Raw genomic sequence first — 23210 nt, forward strand, 5'->3', positions numbered from 1 at the left:
TGACTGGTTTTCACACAACAGTTGCTTCTTATGCCAGCAGTTCAGATTTGGTCTGGACTTATTACTCCCAGTAGGAGTGGTTAGAATACAGGTTAAAAAACCTCCTAAAGCTTGGTTCTAAGATTGTTTTCTCTTTAATGCTGACAGAACTAGATCTAAGACTATTCTATAAGAAAATCAATAGCAGTTTGATTCTGTGAATTACAGAAAACTAAGAACATACAGCACAGAAATAAATGTACAGGGAAGATGAAAAGTAGAATCTCCGTGTTAGATTACCTTATTTTTATCAAAAGCTAGACATGCCATAAGATCATTTATTATCCTTGTGAGGTTATTAATGATTGAATAGTTGCTTAAAACATCAGACATATCGGAAATATCCGAAAATTTCTGGAGAAGACTATGTAGACTCCTTGAAAATTCAGGCACCATCAAATGCAACCAACAGTGATTAGGCTGTTAGGGGATAAAAAGAAAGACAGAGAGGTAGATTAAAGATCAGACTTCTGCAAAAACTGGTTAAGCAACTCAATGTGCAAAAGTAGATCAGACTGCTCTTTCCAATTTAAATTATCCTGAATGTCTAAATTAAAATTCACTTTCTTTGGTGTCGGCCAACTTTCTCTTTAGCTCTTTTGGTAAAATTTCTATTCTCACTGATACTGACATATTTATGGTTGTCTGTTAAATGCCATCCCTTCATTAAATTCTTAATGAATGCTAAGCAACAGTCTGTTGAGGATTTCAGCCCTAGGACATACTACTATGAATACTTTTCGATGCTCTCATTAACCTATTTTAATTTTTTAAATAACTACTGCTTTAGCAACTTTCTACAGACTTTTTTAAAGCATGCACAGTTCTCATTTTATTATTGTTACTCTGCATAACTGAGTTAACCCCAAAGATTCTTGATTTAAATCTCTTTTGAAGAATGATTCCAGAAAAGTTTTGCTGTCAAAGTTAACGTGCATATTTATCCACCTCTGAGGAAATCAGCTCAGTTAAGTCCTCTTAGCATTTTCACTGAAAGTCATTTCTGATACAAAGGTTCTATATTCAACAGTCTTTATTTTCCTGAGATGCTGTCAACAATTTTTTTTTCTTTTACACATGCTATGACGGGATCTGTCACATCTGTGCCACTGGAATAGAGTTCAAGTCCTTCAACTGACTTTTTAGAAAAAAGGAAAAATACTCTTATGTGTTAGTCACATTGCAATGCATGTATGGAAATCTCTTCCCAATAAATACTGCATTATTGACAGTAAATGCTATGGGAATTTACTCCATAATTCCATATATGGAGTTTTTTTTTTCAACTGTTAAAAATGTATCAGGATGATTCAGGCCTGTCAACTACAAAGATTTTGGCCCAGCAATCCCAAAGGAAGATGCACCCTCAGTAACACTGAATTAGTTTCTAAGGTGTGCTTCTATGGTATGTAGGATGGTGATAGCAGCATCCAATGAATCTCTGTTTTACAACACACAGAAAGCATCTGACACTGAATCTGCTTCTATGCACAGTCTCTTTTTTGTCAGTTCCTGAATTAACTCTTTCAATCTTCAGCACTGAAACTATCTCATGCACTCCTAACAAGTGAAAACTATTACTGCATTCAGTGAATGTATAATTACAAGAGCTTAAAAAGTTTAAATAATAATAATAAAAGAAGTTAAATGAATAGCATTTGGCTTCATTCTCTGCTTCCTTTTTCTTCAAGCCTTACAGTGGGAGGGGAGAAACAGAATGAAGTAAATCAGGAGGGAGGCTTGTTGAAATGTATTCCATTCCAGCAGCATGCAATGTTCCATGTCTCATTACCCTCAGAAGACAGAAAACAAATTTTCCTCTGCTTTGGTGTAGGAACATCAATATAGTGCTTCTCTGAGCTGTAAAACTACAAATTTTTGTGGATGCGTGTTCTACAGTGGCACAGATGAGCAAAAGCTCTTCACTTATCCTAGTGTGTAAGGAGGCGATATGGCAAATCCAGCAGGGATTCAGCTTTGCTGTTCCTGTGGTTTTACAAATGCATGAGAATCTCCTCCAAATGAACTTTTCTGCCCTGCAAAGCTTTATTGCTTTATTTCATGAGAATTTTTAGTTTTCTTTTCAGTAACATCAAGCTGTGCAAGTGTTAGTTTTCTGAATACCTACCAAACACAGGGATAAAACTGTTAAATCCAGCAAATATGTTGTTTGCCAAGAAGAAATGGAGAATTAACTCTGCTTTTTGTGTGTAAATTTGGACCAGCATTTATGTCTTGGGCTACTTACAAATCTGACTTCCTCTGTACTCTCAGGTACATGTGACACTTTTATTTCTGTATTCAACAGTTTGGAATTTCTCTCTTCCATAGAAATTGGCCCCTGATGCTATCGTCTTTGCCTTTTAGTCTTCAGGTTAAACTACACATTTCACTCCATTCAAAACTACTTTTAATGCCACTCAGACGCATTGAGCTAGTGCATAATGCAACAGCCCTCTATTTAATGGATCGGGTCAGTCTGTTCCTGTTACGTGCACTACACTGGCTTTCCATTAGCTTTGCATTCACTCTGCCTTCCCACCTTTAGTCTTCTACATTCAAAATTTGCTACCTTGGGTACATTTCTCACTTTGTACACACAGTGAAGATTGAAGTCTGTTGAAAAAAAACAAAAAACCAAAAAAACTGCAGAGAGAGCTGTTTCAAAAGGTGAAAAAAAAGGCATCTGCCATGGCTTTCTCAGCTTGCGGGGACCTCTTAGAACCTGGAGCAAAACCTACTTATTCAGCCAGCCTTTGGTGTGGTATGTGTAACACAACCTGAAATCCCCAGAAAGGAATTTGGCAAAGTGGGACGTGAATACTGCTGAATACTTCCTCCTGGGAAGGCACAAGGCCAAGAGCTGCACCTTCCCTCATCACTACTGAATGTGGTGTACAAGCAAAGCGAATATGGAAATCCCAGCTCTAAACTTCTCTTCTCCCTATTTAATTCTTGGCTGCTCATTGTAAATGTAAACTGGATCTAAGTTTCTGGATGTGATGCAGCAAGATGAAATGGTATTTAAACTAAAGAAGCAGAAACTGCTTACTGTCAGCCAAAACTGAACCACGGAGGGAGGTAAGAGGTAAGCAGTGAGAACGACCAGGAGCCTATTGCACAGGCGGACTCCCTGGTGTTCTTCAGCCACAGTGTAAACACTTCCCAAGAGAGCAACAGAGAGAATAGCTATAACACAGCCTGGCCTACACAGGGCAGCTGCAGTGCCCTCAGCAGGGCGTAGAACCTATTCTAAGGCTGCCCACCACTGAAGCAATGCTCAGCACAGCAGGCATCCAAATAGCTGGATTTCAAAATGCACTGTAGCCAGGGGATGATAGCTGCCTTACTGGGTAATTGCTATTTTCAGAAATTCAATTTTTTTTTTCCATCAGTTTTAATTGTGTTATATATGACCTCGCATAGGTATTCCACAGCATTTTTTTCTGCTGAGTTTTCCTGCTTAAGGAATAAAGTTTAAATAACATGCACTCAGCATAATTTCTACTTCCACTCTTTTTTCTTCTCTCTTGTTTATTTATTTACTTATTTTTGTAGTGCACGCAACAACAAACAGAGCACTGGTAATGAATCCTTCCTAAATATATTACTAAAACTAAGGAAAAATGAAAACCGTTTGGTAGAAAAAACCAATCAGATAGCATGACAATGGTTTTAAGATTAAATACAAAAAAATTGTAAAGAAGACAGCAGACATTTATTTAAAAGCATCACTATGTATGGCATTACATAGAAACTGCGTTTGAATGAAAGTGTCCCAGATTTCTCTGTCTGTTTAGTTACTGACACTGTCATTTTCAGAACTTGAGCTTCTCCTCCTTGGCTAGTGCATATTTGCTGTGCTTCAATGGCATTTCCACAAGCTTAAACTAGAATGACACTCTAGAGGATATTCCAAAGCAAAATTCAAAAGAAACGAGCTGTGTAAGAAGGAAAAATTTTCCATGGTCACCACAGTTTAATTCTTTTTCAGAGAAAATATTAAAACATTGAATATGAAGAAATATTTTTTTTCAAATTTCTATAATTATTAACATTTTAAGTTACAGTAGGAAACTTTCTACATTCTTGTTTTTTAAATGAATAACTGCAATGCATATGACAAGTGAAATAATCATCCTTTAACTATAGCTTAGTAAGCCATAGGACTAGCTACAAAATGTTATCAACACCACGGTTTTCAGTGGGCTGTTTTACTGGGGTTAACATAAAGTGGTTGTACATACCAGGCTATCCATCTTCGGGACATATTTAAGGGTTATCAGATAATCATTCGGAAGATTTCCAACCTACAATAAATAGATAATAAAAATGCTATTACTCACTACACAAATCAAGATATTTTCCATCACTATGTTCAACAAAACACGTCAAGTATCAAATGCAGATTTTAGGTAACCTAAATGCAGGCTGCAAAAGTCTGCATACTCATTTTCCAATGGAATTGCTGCTGACTCTTATTTGCTCAGAAGTGAAGTGTCTTTCCACCTTTCCCTAACTCTTTCAGATTTGATCCAATCATGTACTACCATCTCTCAGCAGAATTAAAATCAGTGATGTGATGAGGAGAAGCAATGGTCTGCGGTTATTCCTTATGGCAGAAATGCCACTGCATTTCCATCTTTTAATGGCAAGTCTTGAACTGTTTGGAGAATTTACGTGACAATTTGTACTTAACTTGAACCTCTCAAACCCAGGCCTCTGACTAAGACTTTTCTCTTGAACAAGCATTTGAACCTAAAGAAATGCCTGCCTGCCTTATGCTCACTGTTACACCAGGTCAAAAAAACACTTAAGTATGGCTTTAATTTTGAAGCCAAGCCTCCTACTAACAATGAGCAATATAATCATGTCACAGCAATGTCCTAAGGCAAAGGAGAGCTTCTGCACACGTAAGTTGAGCACTGCCATTGTGGATAAGTGTCCTTGCATCAGCATGCCAGGCATGAGTGCAGGAACGGGTCTTTCTGAGCTATACAAAGCACTCTCCTATAGATGGAATCTAACACTACTTTGAGAAATGCTTGATCATCTGGGGAATGTGTTGACTGAAGAGACGAAGTGAGGGAGATGCTGTCATGATCCACAGTCTCTGGAAGGACCTTTTCCAAAAGGTCCACCAATACTTCAATACATAGTGATAGAGCAAATCTACTTCCAGCTTTCTTAGTGAGATTCAGTAGATATTTGTCATCATCATTTGATATCCATTTAGTCAAAAGATGATAAGCACATACATAGTATCCTTCTTGAAGTGAAATCTACACTTTGTTCAACAAAGCATTCCTACTTCTTTGGGTTAAATCATTATTCTTTTCTTCATAGCTGTTTTGATTCTGCTGCTATAGCAACAAGCACAGTGATTTTTTTTTTCCTGTGTAGCTTTTAGGTAATATTTGATACAACAGAATGTATTATTTGTTAATTAAAATTGAGTTTCAATTAAAAATTGAGACAGCACCTTAAAAATTTCCAGGTTCTGAATGACATCTTGCAGTCAAATTCCAAACTTTTTTAATTTTCAACATGCATTGAATCACGGTCCCTCTGTTCCATGACTTCTAGTTTCCTCTTACAGCAATAAAAAACAAGTTTTATACAGAAGATCATCATTATTTTCTTTCTGTAGATAACTTTTATCTTCTACTATCATTTTTTAAATTTTATAACCTTTCTTTCATAAAGCAGCAGAGGCAAAATTGCCTCTAAAATTCTCTGTCAATTTCTATTTACCTGGAGTTTTGGGGAATTGATTCAAGATACCAAAAATAGTGAAAATTATTGCAATGCATTTACTGTTTCTTTAGAGTTTCTTGAAATTGAGTGACTTACCCTAAAACCCTCATCCACTTTTAAAATAATCTTTTCTTGCTCTAAAACCACTCTGACATTGTAGCACATTTATAGATAACACAATTTCTTTGCAATTTCCTTTGCGTGCCTAGAATGTAGGATTAGCAGCACTTCAAGCAGCAAAGATATTGAAGATGTTACTGCATGTGTAACGTTTCTCCTACTCACTCTAGTGGGATTCAGCACTTAGCAATGTCAGCAAAAGTACCATTCCTTAAGAAAGGTCACTGGAAGATTAAATTTGTTCCAAATCAATGAACACTACAAGAACTGATATGCATTATGTATACCATCTACTTTACTGGCATCAGAGCCTGTCAAACACTTTTCGTGCACATTTAAAAAAAGGTAACAGCCCAAGAGCTCTTAGAGCTCCTCCAACATAGCTAGAGAATACAGCTCAGTCTTAAAGAGTTTTTCTTTGGCAGACTGAGAATGGGAAAATATATTTTAGAAGAAACTTACTATTAAAAATGAAGATCAGTGAGGGGGGAACTTGTCAAATGTAAAGTATATGCCCTGCCTCAAAACAAAACAACTTATTAAAGTTTTATTGATTAAACTCCACATGGCAGATGCTCTGCTGATGGTAAAAGTTGGAGTTCAGTCAAAGTGAGGGAATTACATTTGCATCCAAGCTTGACTTACCAATTTACTCAAAGAAAATAGTTTAGAGATCCTGATGCAGGAGTGAGGACATGCTTGTACTAGCACTGTACATTTCATATTGTCTTTCTTTCCTGATGTGAGTCACATTTTGTTGAAGGACAACTGCCAAGACTACAACCCAGAACTAATCACTTGTTTTTTAACTGTTGAATTATCTTCATCCAGTAATTAAAGTGGAAGCCAGAAGAAGGGGACAAACATGGCTGCATTGAGTTTTCCACCTGCGCAAAATTCCAGAAGTATTCGGCACACTAAATCTAAGCAAGGTGTCTGACAAGAAGAGGGCTATGAGCTTAGAAAAGGCTTCTTAATTATAGAGAACATCAACTGATAATCTTGGAAAGTAATGTGTACAACTAAAATAACCGTGCTTTGCAATTAAAATGCCACAAAAAAAGTTCTCTGATTTAGTGGGTGGCTGTGGTTGTAGAAATCCTAACAAGCACTGAGGAAAAAACAATTTCATGACATGAAGACCAGGGAATCTGGATTTTTGTCTTCAAGTGCGTATAGAATCAACATTAACTGCTACGTTCCCATTTGTAACAAAATCTCAGATGAGGAAACGTAAGTTTGAATGACATACAGAAGTTTGAATAATTAATACAACATTGTTAACATTGCATAACCAAAATACACTTTTTTAAATATGATCATGAGAGCGTAAATGGGGAGATAAAAGGTTATATTGTAAAAATGATTTAGGTTCCATAAACTACTCTTTCAGTGCAACAACAGAACAGAACAGAACATCTGAAGTCAAGGGCTTTGATATGAGGGCTACTGCTCTTGGAATTTCTCTTTATTGTGGTTGTTTTGAAAATTTTAAGGAAACAAGCATACATATAAATATTTTTTATGCACAGATCAAAGATAGTCATTAAAGTAAATATTACCATTTGATATTGTCAATGCTTTATTTTTTATTCAGAGGCATACAATGGAAAAAACATACTTTTCATTTGGATAGCATTCCTACCTCTCATTTCTCTCTTCCTCATTCCCCTTTCTCTACTTTTAAATATCTCTGCAACTCACTCCTTTGTGTCCTCAGCTTTTCTTTTTCTGCAGAGGATTCCTCTTTCTATCATCTCTGCAATCTACTCTACCTCATCTGCTAAAGAAGCAGTTAATGAAATTTTTATCCTTTGGCTTAAGACAGCATGTTAACAATTTCCGTTCACACTTTTTACAGCCACAGTGGCAGATTATATGCAGGATAGCAACAGTGGATCCTTTTCTTGTAACCCTTTCACTCAGTAGAGTTTTATTCATTTAAAAATAAGCTTATGGTAAAGTTTAAGTTTACAGAAAAGATGCAATGCGAAATCAACTTGTTTGAAATGGCTTCTCAAACAAGTCTGGTTGATGCATGTTGACTATTGTTTAGGCTTCAAAATTCAAGACAAAAACATGCTTTAGAAAAGTAGACCACTATACTTTGTTTATGTGATTGATTTATGTGATTTGATTAATAGCTATCTTAAACTTTGTTTATGAATGAACCCAAAATTCATAGGTACATTGTATACATACTGCATAGCTCAATTAAAATTCCACTTATATTTAGTCTTTACATTCATATTTAAGCATGTATTATGCACTGAGCAGCTTCTTAATTCTTGTGCAAAAGCACAGTTACAGCAACACAGTGCCATAGTGTTCTGCTGTCTTACTATGCTGAAAAGAACAATGGGGACAACTGACAGATGTTGCAATTATCATTTCTTAATACAGAACATTTGTTCATCAAGTATCATGTTTTCCTTCAGACACCTTCATTAAAAAAAAGAGGCAGGAGATCAAGTGATTAGTGATAAAGAAGGAATACTCTCTAAATACCTTCATTCTCTATAGGTATGAAACTGTTCTTTTCAAGATCTCCATATTTAATAAATAAACACATAAATTAAAAGTGTGCTGAATTATTCTTTGCTTCTTGAAACAGTTTTTACTAGGGACACCTTTTTCATTCTACAAAATTACATCTTTAAGATTTTAATAGATATAATCTTACAGAAAATACTACAAACAATTTTTGTCTGTTTGATCTTAAGCTCAGAAGCCTTGATTTTATTGAAGCTCCTTTTTTATTCTAGTTTTTGCTAAGAGTCCAGCGTGACTCTTGCTAGTGAAAATTCAGTTTAACATCTCTGAAAATAAGTTACATACATCTGTCCACAGATTACTATTCAGAATAAAGTTGATTAGGCTAATGACCCACATTTTCAGGCACTGCACTATTCTTCACTACTGTTAAGCTCAACAGACATGCCTGACTTATACTCACAGTAAGTGTTGACTGAAGCATATTCCTCTCATGTTCCTAAAATACAATAGTTTAACTGAACACAGCTGCAGCTGTGCTCAGGGTTTTTTGTTTTTTTTTTTTATCAGTCTAAAGAGCTATGTGTCTAGTTTTGCAGAACCAGCTCTTTTGTTACCTAAATCACTACTATACATTTATATTAGGTTAATTTTCCTTCAGGATAAAGCCACCTTCTGTTGGACTCCATATGCTCTTTCATGGAGTCAAGCCCAGCCCCACAAAGTCTACAGTAATTATAGCAAAAAGCTGAGAACCAAATAAACAGGTTGGATCAAGCTGCAGGCAATACAGTTTGGTAGGGAACTGTGGCACCATTTTGCTAACGGTAGGGAAAATGCAGAAGTAACCCAGAACAGAGAAGGAAGATAAAAAAAAAGGACATGGGTTTATGCTGCAAATAGTTTTAGTATGAGATACGAAGAGGATGAGAATCTGCCTAGAGCTCATCAAGGAGTACCCTTCCCACAGCCTTGAACAGCTTAACAGAAAGCAAGCAAATATTGAGAAGATGCTACGACAAGAGGGCAAAGTCAAAATGTGCTAGGATGTTCAAAAGCTGTATTAATAGAGCTTTTAAAGACAAAATTAAGAAGCTTGCTGTTGTAATCAAACAAAAGAACAGCTTGAAGGAATCAAGTAGAAGATATATGGTCAGAGCAGCAAAATGAACAGACAGAAGGAAAAAAAAAAAATCAGAGGCTGAAGTTTAAAAAGACTTTTCAGTAGACTGGATCTTAATTCACAAATGATCTTAGGGAAAGGTGTATTTATACGGATAGAGAGCTACAAAAACATTTTTTTCTGTTAGGACAGGGAAAAAAAATGAAGGTATTAAAAGTGAACTTAATAAGTCTTTGTGAAATGGTAACAGTCAACACAACCAGCAACAAGAGCCAACACCCTTGCTATAGAGCTGAATTCCTGGAGAGAAACTGTGATATTCCTAAATTCTGAGGAGAAAGGCCCAGGAAATGATAACATTCTGGGGAAATGAAGAACTCCTAACCCTGCTGTGTCAAGTATTCAGGCTATATTGAATCTAAGTTGATGTTTGAGTATTTGTGATGAGACAGAAGGAAGAAAGGGCAATATCCTAAGGTAAAAGGTGAGATTTGTGCATTGCTTCTGAACAGTAAATTGCACAAATACTGAACTAGACAAATGACTGTAAACAAGAGAGTCTAAAGAACATTTTGGTGCAGCAAAGAATGAAGTCTTTAGAAATGCCTGCCATATCACTCACAGCAAGTGTGATAGATCTACTTAAAAGCCTTTATATAACAACATCACAATAACTAAGGGTAATAACTGTACATATACTTTTAGCTCCTGTGAAATCTGCAGCTCACACTGGGAAATCCTACAGTTTATTTAATTATGTAAGACACTGGCACAGACTTTTTGGATCAGTGAAGAAATAAGACTCAGGAAGACCAATAAAGAACCCAGACAACTCTGGAGGTTATCCCTTATTTTGAAGATCTAAACCTTCAGAATAACATTTCCCAATTCAATGTTTTTGTTGTTGTTGTTGTTTTCAAAATACAGAAGTGGCATAAAATAATTATAGTAATTTACAGGAGTCATAATCTCTGCCTGACTTAAATTCTTCAGCAATCATAAATTTGGAATTGTGGATTCCTTATTGTATACACTAAAATTAAAACATTAAAAAAAACATTAACATTAAAAAAAAAGCATAAATGTAAAACAAATAGTCCTTAGAATCATGTTTCAAAAAATATTGCTACCCATCCATTCTGAAAGCAGTATTTTCTTTTCATTAATCCAAATAGGCTTACATAGTAAAATAAAAAAATAAAATAAAATAACATAAAATAAAATAACATAACATAAAATAAAATAACATAAAATAACATAAAAATGCAGAAATGTTACTGTTATCTGTGAGTCTGGTCCAGGTATTAGAAGAAAATATAAGCTTACTTGTACCAAATGTAAGCATCTCTGTTGAGAAAGCCAAGTCAGCAACTCAACTAGCATTTTCTAAAAGTAATTCAGGAACTTTTCCACAGCATACTCACAGTGGTTTCTGTAGATATTTTCCAGAGACTAATGGAATTGGAAGGTGGTGAGATGGGAGAAAAATACCACCTAGGAATTCAGGTGCAAATTGTTGCTTTCAGTGATAAAACTTGCATGACACAACAATGATTTTATAGCAGAAATTTCAAAGCAAATTTATACCAAATATAGTTTTAATAGCATTAGGAATAACAGTGTGGTTTTCAGCCAAGTAATGTGGCTAATCAGCACTCTGTTAGTTTCTGCTTTCTATTATGAAGCTGCCATGGAATGTATTTTGTTTTAAAAGTATTTTATGTATTCTTTTAACTTTTATAAATTCCTTTCTTTTTATTTTCTCTCAGTGTCACCTTGTCATGGTGTAGCATTTCCAAAAGAGAATAATCAACTTGTAAATTAATTATTTTTATTAAAATCAAGAAGTCTTCTAATAAATTTAAGATACTATAATTATTTTGACATTATTTTTTCAGCTCAAGCTTTATAGAAATGATTTCTAAATGAAAAATCTGTGCTAACATTGACATACACAGACAAAACAGAAACAGAAGTTCCTCAAGAAAGACATTCTCAAACACACAGTTCAAAACAAAACAAAACAAAAAAAAAATAGGTGTCTGCTTTTCATTCTCTGCATCTGTCTGCTACTTCTCCCACCCAAAACACCTTTGAACCTATTATTTAAGTTTTACCCAAATTTTGCATTCAGTGGGGAAGATCTGTTATACAAGTAAGTCAGGAGAAGGACAATTCAGCATCCTCACCGTGGAGAGGCCCAGGAGCTCAGCCCTATCGAATTCTGCTCAGTCTTAGCAGCAGCAAAACAGCAGTGTGAGCTGGGCAGCCATCAGGAGTTTTCTTCCAGGACATGTAGTGCACACACACCAAAACTAGGTGAATTCCTTCCTAGCCCAAGTAGAAGGTGATGTGATATAAACGTGGCAGCAGCATAGTACATTGCTCAGGTCTGCATCATGCTCAGGTGTCATGGGACAACTAGCAACAAGGATGCATGTGAAGAGAGGTAAGGGGACATGGAGGAGGACTGGATAAGGAATCAGAGTGTTGCACGGATATGTGCAAGAATTGCAGCTACTGGATGAGACAGGAGGAATATACGGGGAAACCACAGTCAAAACAAAAAATTACTTGATTTTTGTGGTATTATGTTTATGATATATTTTATCTCAAAAAGCAAGTGTGATTACCCAAGCTGCATGCAAATTCTTTTGTCTGTATTTTTACATTCTTCAAGTTTAAATTGCTCTAAAGAGAAAGTTAAAGCATGTGTTCTGGAGATACATAATTGACACAAAGCTATTGCCAATCATGTCCCAGACAATTTCATCAGCACTCAGAGGAGTTTTGTTGTTCTGTAGTGTTTCCAACAGTTCTGAATCAAAGTTTAATGCTCTTTCAAGAGATGAAATATTATTTTGAATAAACATGCCAATACTTCAGACTTATGCCTAAAGGAACTACTGTGAAACACTAAACATTTGACAAGGGCTGTGGAAGATCCCTAGAGATTTGCACTATGTGCCAAGGCATATAACGACACTCAAAGAAAACAAGTTAGGAACACCACTGGAAACAAATGCAAGGGATTCTAAATGTAGTGTCTGATAGCATAAACTCCAGTCTTGCAACAATTTCTTCACAACAAAACCATAATTTTTAACTGAAGACAATATGTAAATGCAGATATGCTTTTTAAGCATTCATTGCACATTATTTCTTAAAAACTTTTGCGTTAGAACATGCAATACTTTAAGTCAGCTTAATCCATGCCTTCAGTGGAGCTAAACACAACTGACTTCACATAAGAAGATGCAGTTTTTCTGGTGAATGCGTTGTTTAAGTTACATTCAAAATGTACTTAAATTAGTTTGCTTCTAACAAGAAACCGGCAGTTCTTTAGATTGTAGGTATGGAAAAGTACAGACAGAAATACAGAATATTCTGTGTAGTCCATTCACCACTAAGGTTGCAAGAGTTGTTCAATCATTATGGCCAGATTGCTACAAAGATATCTAATATCATAATATTTTTTATGTGTGACACGAGTTTCTCATAAACCTAAGATAGACCAGACTTCTGGTTTATTTTAGTATAATTTGCCACCATTCTGCTCCTCACATATCAGCAACATAAAGACAGCAATCTTTCATCTGCATAGGAAACTACCTGTTCCCAGGGATGTTTGAAGAAATCAAGATTTTTGACAGTTCTTATGGAAGTATCGAGTCCAAAAAACACACACCTATCTGCTTCAACTTGGTCAAAGAAGTCATCTTTTCAATGAACTCTGAAACTATTCTCCATTCTCTGCAATGAAGGATTTTGTTTTGAAAAATTGATGGTGTTAATGGATATATATTTTTTTAAGTACTCCCCTGATTCTAACCATGATTTATTAACTTTCCTTAAAAATGTAAGCACCATTATCCCACGATTATTGTAAAATATGAAGAATAACTTAAAATAACTATTACTTACCAATTTTGCAATATCATTTACATCATCTGTCACTGGATTCCCGCAGGAACTCTGGGCTTTGACAAGAGGATTAAGTAGGAGTAGTTGAAGACAAAAGCAAGTGATAATCCAAGTCTGTATTCAATAAAAAGAAACAAAGAAAAAAAATGAACAATCTCCAAACGTTAAATAAAAAGACTGTAGTCATTCTTTTCCTAGATGAAGTCTAGATGCAACAATACTTATTAGTTTTCATGAGCAAGTACTCATAGTACTACAGTAATGCAAGGGTCCATGCAAATGCACTTAACTGATCAATTCCGGAAAAGTGCCTTTAGGGTAGTAATGGAAAACCTGATATTAAGCCATCAGATTGCTTGCAGGGAATCCTGGTCTTTCATCTAGTTAAGGTATGTGATAAACCTGTGCCTCTAATGTGATAATGGATGATAAGGAAAAAAATAATAACAGATCACATCAAAATAAAAGGTTAAAGTTTATAATCACAGCCATTACATTTGCATACTTAAACTGTAGGCAAAACCACAGGTGAACTCTGCCCAAACACCAAGATCTCAAGCAGCAAAACGATAGGTGACATGCCCTGGCCTATCGGGAACAGCAGCTTGGCTTTGGCACTACCTTCCCTCCCAAATCCTATTAGGAAGAGCAATGCAATGTTCACAGGCTTGTGAGATTCAGCCAGAACACAAGATAACTAGAACTAGCTGTGATGCACCTGGGTATCTCCTTGGCTACATCTCCTGAACTTCTTTGCCTTCTGCTGCTCCTTTTGCCTTCCTGGCTTTCCAGAGAGCCCTGTGCCAAGTTTAAGCCGTAGATCTGTATTTCCAGAATGTTAAAGCATCTAAGTTATGGATAATCAAAAGTTGCCTCAGGCTATGAAGCTACTTGTGCCAGCTGACTGAAACTGTCAAGCAAGTAGTGATGATGGTGTACGCTTACTGCAAGTAGGGAATTTGCCTGTGCAGGCTTCTCAGGCCTCCGCAAGGGCAAGACTGGGACCAGCATTTGCTTCTGCATGAACCACGATACACTTCTGGCCCATCTTCTCTCTGGGCCAGGTAGAAGACCCACTATCATCAGCCTGCCCTTCACATGGAACATCACTCCTCAGTTTAAAACCAAAGCAAATTAAACAGCGTGGTTGAAGCTCTCCAGGAAAGCAGAGAGAACATTACAAACTTAAAAGATCAAGTATCATTAGAGTAACCTGCAGGGGCTGAGGAAGCTTGAAGATTATGATCACTTCAGAGCAATGAGAACATGAGGGAACTTTAAGGGCAACTTATGCAGAGCTGTTAAATGATAAGGAAATCTCTGTCCTATCTCTTAAATCTTACATACATCTGATGTCTCAAGTAAAACCTGACATTTGTTTTATTAGATTATGCCTTCCTGACTCATTTAGGCAAAACTTCAGTGTGGGTTGCTTCCAGAAAATATGGTTGGTCTTCTTGTCTTCTTCTCTCCCACACTGGTACTGGTGAGATGGCTGCACCAGCCCTACCAGAGAGTCAGCTGCTGTCTCTATTCTCCTACACTTACCTTCAGGTAGGCCAGCTTTCTGATTCAGTTCAGCTCTGAAGCCCTGGGACTGCTACTACCCATGCAGCAAAACAGCAGATATGCTGGTTATATTTGTACAAATAATCACTACGAGAATATATTAGAAGTCATGTGAAGTTAGATACTCTTGCAAAACCACTATATAATACACAATACAAAGCTTTGCAGTTATACACAGATAAACCATCCAAGCTCTCAGGAGATGCTATGAAGCGGTCACAGACTCTGCGCCTATTCCGGGCTTTCTGATGAAAGGACAGTGAGACCTGGAACATCAGGGCCTGGTTCTGCTAATATTCCTCCTCTTTAGTAATTTGGCCAAGCTCACTGTGTTGATAACTCTGCTCTGTGTTTGCATCTTGCAGCGATAGGGTGTCTCTGAAAAGACCTTGGAGATCTTCTTGCAAAATTACTGTGTAAAAGCTTGAGTCTTAGCGAGACCAGCTTTAAGTGGTCAAGAAAACACCTCTTCACAGAAACCACAGAATCAGAGAAAAAACTGAAGGTGATCTCAGTTCAGAAACTACTTTCCCACTGCAATTTTTGAAACAAGATTATTTTAAGAAAGACAAGAAGTTTATGACAGCTAGCTCCAAAAATGGACTGGCTATATACAATTTCAATGTAAAACAGATTTATCTTCAAAGTTAAATAGTCACTAACAATTGTACTCGCTGAGCATCAGGAAAGTTTCTCTTATGTGGTCTTTGGAAATAAAGTTCATGCCAGAAATCACTGATTTCTTTATTTTCTTCCTCAAAACAAAGTAGTAAAGGAAGATGGAATTTGTTATCTGACTTGCATCAGTGTCGTAAGACAGAATTTGACCTGACACTCTAAAAACCAGAAGAGCAACAAAACTCATTCATTGAATCATTTTTTTATTTTTTTTGCCTGGTCAACTGACTAACATGAAAACAGAGCATATTCTAAATACAATCAGAGCTCTCATGCGTCTGGCCAGTTTTCATACTTTTTGATCATGAAATTTAAAATCACTACAAATTTTATAATTATGCAAAACAATAAGAACACAACACCTTTTGGCTTATGGAAATAACATGATTTAAAAACATAGTTATTTTTGTAATTGCTCTCAAAAACAAATCCTCTGCAAATTTAGAGATGACTTGAGGGTTTTTTGTTTATTTGTCCTACGTCATCCAACAGCAACAGAAAATCTGAAAAATACTCCTAGTTTCAACACACCTATTATCCAAAATCTTTTCATTATTCGTACTTAGAAAATATTTATATTATACATGCCTGTAGGCACACTGTGTGTAAGGGCTGTATAGATCAAAGGGCTAGATTGTACAGATCAAAGAGCCAGGCTATTTTTGTGTTATTTACTATTGACCAAACCTGCTGTTTGAGCAAAACTTGAATAAACTGAATTAAATCATGGGCAGAATAAAAGGAAAGCTTAAACAACAGCTTCATAGACAGAGATTCCAGTTTTACACTTAACTAAGCATAAGTGAGACTTACCCACACAGCAGTCATAACATTTCCATATAAAATTACTTCCAAGCTAAAATGGTACTTTCAAAGCTGGCCACAGAATTTAATCAGACATCATCTTCTAACATTAAAATGGAGATATATAGTAGACAGGAGGCATCTGTATGCTAAAGGGCCTTGCTCTATTTTAGGCACAAAAATGAGAGTTATTCCAATTGTTTTCATGTTCTGAAATCTCATAAATAGGCTAAATATTTCAGTTGCTTTTAGAAAAGGGGAAAAATAATGATCAGACCAGCAAGGATAATTCAAATGAAACACTTATATTACACACTTTCGATCATTCTGAATATGATTTTTATTATTGCTTATATACCACAATTCATAATTTAATTTAAAGCATTTTGCAGACCTAGCTAACAATCTGGAGCGTTGAAGTTTTTAACTGTAAATCAACAACATTTTCATTTTGGTTGTTCAGTGATGCTGTAATTCATATACTTTTGAGCATTGACAAAGGCTGAAGAATGAGTGCTTGTAGCTTTTCACAATATGCTATCAAAGATACACAATTACTCAACCGTCAGCAAACTCCTGAAGTGGAGAAGTAGCAAGAGGAAAGCCATACTACTAAATAAACAAAATACTGGAAAGTCTGGATATTCCCAAATATCTAGTTCATACTGAAAATAATTATAATCATAACTGAGAAGAAATCATCAAAAATGAATAGAAATAATTAAAAGCAAAAATAATTGAGCACAAGGAGAGAGAATAACCACACAGATGAACAGATTCTTCATTATAATTTTTTTTCATTAAGATCAAGTTAACCATGAAAACTTTTCTCTCAGTTTCTTGATCACACCATCCAATTAACTACAAATAAGACACAGCTGCAGCAAAGTTAGCTGACAGTGTGGAACAGAATTCACTCAAAGCCAAGCCTTCCAAAATTACTTTTTATTTCTAGGCTAGAAACATCTCTCATTGCCTCCTCACACAGTGTCTGCATGCAGTTTTACTGCGTGTGAACCTCTGCTACAGAAAATATTGGTTGTTAAGTTGTGAACTTAACTTAATGTTTGTACTTACATCTTAACAAGTATTTGTAATAAGATCCAAAGAGAAAATGAAAAGAGTGTCCAGAATCATAAGAGTAAAATAATTACTTCACACGTCCAGTGATTTACTTAGTTATTTTTGTCTAACACTGACAGAATTAAAGCTAGGAGAAAACTGTCTTTAAACAATTAAGAAATTTATGTCAGCATGGAAATACATGGAAGTGAATGAAGAGCATTTGTATAAAATATAGTCCCACTTCCCATTTCCAAGGTATTCAGTGATATCTCCACCCATGCAAATGATAGCACTAACTTTATCACTTTTAATGGGTGTGTCTAAAACTTATTTGAATGCTAAGTGTCTTAAGCACTCAAAAAAATTCATAAGGGGTGAAAAAAATGTCATCCACCCAGGACCACCTAGTTCTGAAAGCAGTTAATTATATTGGCAAGAACCTTTTGAATTGGAAAGCTTCCTACGTGTTTTCAGATATCCAGGAGTCAGTACTTCAGTGTAATTAGAAGAACTACTGCATGAAGTCCACGCACTAAGTCCACCATGCAACCATCACTGTCCTTCAGAAGACTGAATATTATAGCCTACAGATTAGAGTAGTAACTAATGAGTGACAGATCTAGGTTAAATTTCCACCAGACAGGGTAATTCCAACTCATAGGAGCTGAGAGCAGTTCCTATGGTACCTACCTCCGAATTACCACAGGAGGTACTTTCCTACCTATGACATCTTTGGCATCAGATGGAGCAATATGCGAGTACGCCGATATTTCTGACGTTTACTTTTCAGAAGATATATGCGTTTATACTGGCAAGCCGTTACTTTGAGGAAGGGGAAAAAAAACAAAACAAAAAAAAAAGACATTCGGCACGTAGGCATCAGAACGTTTATGTGTATCCTCATCTTGCACATGCTCCTCCATCTGGGTACCCTGACTTCTGGGAAGCTCCGCAGTCAATATATGAGTTTTCTTGAACAACCTTTTGGCAGTCCATTGAACAAAATAGAGCCTTTCTCCAGCCAAGTGAGTCACCCTGCTGGGGTGAGACAACTACAGTTCTCTGGATCACACACTAAAAGCTTTGTTATCATTACAAAAAGCAGATACGTACTTTTCTAGTGAGTGATATTAATCTTCATTTTTTTAACCGTGATGTAGTAGGAAGAATGATGACAAAAGTAAATAAAATTCATCAGGGAGCATCAATGCAACTTACTTTTATTCTGATTTAAACATCAGCTAGAGAAGCACAGTTACTTTTGCAGAGTAAGCTGTGGAGCATTTTAGACATGAAATATTTGATATGTGTATTCAGTTACTTACAAAATACTGAATATTTTTCTACAAAATTTTGACTAATGTCTAAAATAAGCAATATAAATGTATTTCACAGTGTAAAGAGGAAGGAAAATAATAAGTCAGTGTTATAAACGTAAGCAAATATTGATGCCCCCTACATTCTGATGAACAGAACAAGTAACACGCTTTCACAGTTAATCTGTCTAACATCCTATATTTGAAATTCCACAGATTTTGCAACCATTCAACTCCTTCCCCTAACCTTTACATGACCGTTTGCATTCCAGTGGGTGACTTCCGGATGCTTAATGACAACCAAGACCAGCATCTCTGGTTATGGCAGAATGCAAAGGTGGCACTTGCTGGATTCTACTAGTCACATGCAAAAAGAAAAAGCCATTTGCTGTATCCAGATGCTTACAAACCTTGTTCCTTTCTAAGTTACACTGTTAATGAATCAGAAATCACCATTCAGGTCAAGGGACAAAAATAGTTCTATAACTGCTAAATGCTAGCATAGAACTACTTTTTGTTCACTATGTAGTATCTTCATCCAGGAAGAGAAACTTTTCCCAAGTTTTGCACAGTTCTGCACATCTTTTTCCTGAGATAGACACATTTAAGTTATGTGGTCTTACTCCTTTGAGAAAATGATGAATTATGTCAACTTCATTTCCTGCAACCTGAGGCCTATTGCTATTATTCTCTATCCCTTCCAGCTCTCCTTGACAGATGCAGAAGCAGCAGGCTAATCCAGTCAACATGCTATTGTTGCACTTAGTAAGGCACTGTCTTGCTGTGCTTTGGTTTGCGTGTTTCAACTAGAACCGAGATGGACATTATAAGCAAGAAGTATGGATTGTTACAGCCTCCACTGAAAATCAATTTAATCCAAGTATTTTGTAATTTCATTTGTTAGACTATTAGATAGCACTTTAACATGTAAACTATTCATTTCCTATCCCTGTAAGGACACCAGTGTAAAATATTTCACAGTTCTGAAAATGTTGGCTTTAGCTCTTAAAACGTATTACCTGTTCCATAACAAGTTTTGTTCACTCTTTAATCTCACTTGACAATCAGGGATTCAGGCAGTTCCCTTCATCCTAAATCTGTCCTGGATGACAGCCATTTTGTTTAGTGCCCAAACACTAGGAAGTGAATTTACCAAGAGACAGGTAATGATAAATGGATGTTGCCTCTGAAGCTTATGTTAACAGTGTCCATATAAATATTTACTGATTTTCATCCATCAGATGACATTCTAGTTCTGCCAAGAACCAGGAGTTCCTCAGACAAGAAAGCTTAAAAGGGAAGAAAGGGTTTAAAAAAAAAAAAAAAAAAAAAAAAAAAAAAAAAAAAAAAAAGTGTTTTGTAAGAAATCTTCCTTTTAAGTCAATATCAGAGATTAAGAGGAGTCCATGGGTCCTACATACAGCACATAAGGCCGTATCGGGCCTTGAATACTAGCAAGGGATTTTCCTTTCTTCCTCGTGAGTTTCTACTACGTTCACCACTGATCAGTATTGAAATTTGAAATTCTTTTGTCCCACTGAAGTGTGATTAAAAACCCATATTTATTTGTTATGTTAAAGAAGGAAGACACTAAGGTCCAAAATACTTGCAAAATCCAAACAGAAATAAAATCTCAACAAAACCTCCCACAGACTTAAAATAGGAACTTGTGTATTTTTTGCTTTTTCTATTCCTCAGAAAAGTTACGAAAGAGTTTCCAGCATAAATCCACAGGCATTATTAAGTAATCTACAAGAAAAGCAAAGTAAAGTGCAAGTTTTCTTGACATGGAGGACAAGATATACATGGGGGTGAATGATATGACTTTCTTGAGGAATTAAAAGTGATTCTTCTAATTAAAATACTTCATTAAAGATTGCTTTTAAAATCTGTTTTAAAAAAATCCACTGTCTTGAATATTCTATGGAATTAGAATGAAATATATATGTAGGATGATCTTTTTTAACCTTAGACTTTCAAGCTCCAGTAAAGCAAGTGAAAGAAGAGTTGTTGCAGACATTTGCTACAGGATCTTTAATTCTTACCCTCTGCTATAAATTTGGATCTGGATAACTACTACAATAATAGTAGTTCAAGAACAGAGAAAGTATTAACGATTTTGACACTTGGCATAAAATGAAATTCATGTAGATGATTAAAATGTCTCTGTCTCCCCAGCAGCTAATTTGTTGTATCAGGTAAAACAAATTACATATATTTTGTGCACACAAACTGATAGAAATTGAAGTGAACTACAAATTTGAAGGATGTGAACTTGTGAAAAGTGAAAATTGGGAACAAAAAATATTCTTACACAAGCTTAAAAGGGTTCTACAAATAATTATCATTCAACACAGACAGAAAACTAGATGCCAATACAGTTAAGATTGTATGATCCACCTACCTTATTTGTACTACTTCCCTAAAATTACAAGCCTAAATGTGATTAAAGAATACTGTTTTGGTCTCCTGGATCTGCCAACACTAGAATAAGCTTTGATAGCTCTGAAGAATGATATTTTGTCACATCAGTATGGTACTATTCATCATGAGACTATTATCTTCCTAAGTTTTTACAGCTGTCTACACTGGTGGCCTACAAGAGCACTCAGGATAAGGTGAGAAACACTGTTTGCATAAATTATATGATTCTTGTCATGGGACTGAGCTCCAGCAGCTTTTCTCAGTGCCTCTGTCTTTGTGAAGATCTTGTGACCAGCTGCAGGCTGAAATATTTAGTTCGCAGTCCACCCAGTTAGCCCAGGCAAATCATAATGAGTAACCTGTATTCCAAGATAGAGCTAGACAGTCCTCCTCAACAGGTAATAAAAAGAAAATAGTACTCCTGGAGTGCAATAGCCCCATGGCAGTTGCCAACCATCAAAGTCACTGCGTATTTCAGGTAACTCCTAGGATAGGCACTACTCTAGTAGAATTCTGTGATGCCTCATTCATGTGATATCATAACCACCTGACATTCATAATCAAATCATGGAAGGGACCCACAAGGGTCATCAAGTCCAGCTCCTGGCTCCACACAGGACCACCCAAAATTCAAACTCTTCTTCAATTCCAGCAAGCTTGGTGCACTGCAGAACTTGTTCCAGTGCCTGAAGGGCCCTTTCCTTATTTCCAACCTGAACTTTCCTTAACATGACTCCATGCAGTTCCCTCAAGTTCTATCACTGTCACCAGAGAGCAGAGCTTAGTGCTATCCATCTCCTCCCCTCATGAGAATGTATATGCTGCCACAAGACCTCCCCTCAGTATCTTCTTCTCTGGGCTGAAGAAACCAAGGGATAATAACCACTGTTCATACATCCGGCCCTCTAGACCCTTCGCATCTTTATAGCCCTCCTTTAGACACTGTAATAGTTTTATGACCTTATGTTGTGGTGCCCTATTCTGCACACAGTGCTTAAGGTGAGGGTACAGCAGCAGAGTGGAACAGTTCTTTTTGGATAATATCAAATAGAAAGTGTGGAGGAGTGAAGTAGGAATAGAAGGAATTATAAAACTATTTTTGTCTGAATTTGTTCCAGATCTTCACTATTCTGGTGACTCTTGTGCTGTCCTGATGCGTACTATGGCTTGTTTTCACAGCAACACTGCTACTTTGCTTACATATTTATACCTGCATCTATTCAATTTGTTCCCTTGATCTATTTCTCCAGATCATTCCGAGTCCCTATTCTGCCTAACTTCAAAGCCTGTATGGCTTCTAGTGCTAGATTACAGAGACAATATTTAATAAATAAATAAATAATCAAACCCAGATTCTTAGAAAATAAACCAGTGACTCACTTCCTCTTACCTTCTCAAAGATCACAGAATGTATTGATTTATTCTGCTTAGTCCCTTAGTTTCACAGGCTCTTCTCTCCAGCGGATGTAAATAGAGGGTTATCCTATCTCTCACAGAGCATTGTTGCTGCAATTGCAGTACCCAGCCAGGTGATTACTTATGAAGTGAAGAAGAGCTAATAACTGAAAATCAACACTTTCTGTCACGTAACTTTTAAGTGGGGTTGTTCCTCATTAGTCAGAGCAGTTTCTGCCATTGATAAGTAGCAGCTGACATATAATGTATTGCTAATTTACTCTCACAAAAGCTATCTTTGGATATATTCCAGGCAATAGCACCTGCAACAATATAGAAAGGCCTGGAAAAGGAAATTTCTGTACACCAAAATTGAGTGTTCACTTTGATCCACCAAAGACTTAATTACTAACTTTAAATTACAATGTAATACATTATTCTCATGGAAAATGTTGGTGAAGAAGCTGAACTTGCATTTATATATATATATATATACATATATA

At 36.1% G+C, this 23210-nt stretch overlaps 1 protein-coding gene across 3 annotated transcripts in view; it reads right to left on the reverse strand.

The window, feature by feature from the left end:
- KITLG (KIT ligand) overlaps positions 1-23210 on the reverse strand; it is a 54547-nt gene that overhangs the window by 15943 nt on the left and 15394 nt on the right. For all 3 annotated transcript variants that reach the window (XM_042816373.1, XM_042816374.1, XM_042816372.1), the window contains exons 2-4: positions 13457-13570; positions 4287-4349; positions 280-459 (exon numbers count right to left, since the gene is read on the reverse strand). In XM_042816373.1, coding sequence (XP_042672307.1) covers positions 280-459; positions 4287-4349; positions 13457-13570 — 357 coding nt within the window. The remainder of the gene's footprint in view (positions 1-279; positions 460-4286; positions 4350-13456; positions 13571-23210) is intronic.

Source organism: Centrocercus urophasianus, unplaced genomic scaffold (assembly GCF_019232065.1).
Source record: "Centrocercus urophasianus isolate 14NV4802_14NV808 unplaced genomic scaffold, USGS_Curo_1.0 seq_15, whole genome shotgun sequence".
Taxonomy (NCBI): domain Eukaryota; kingdom Metazoa; phylum Chordata; class Aves; order Galliformes; family Phasianidae; genus Centrocercus; species Centrocercus urophasianus.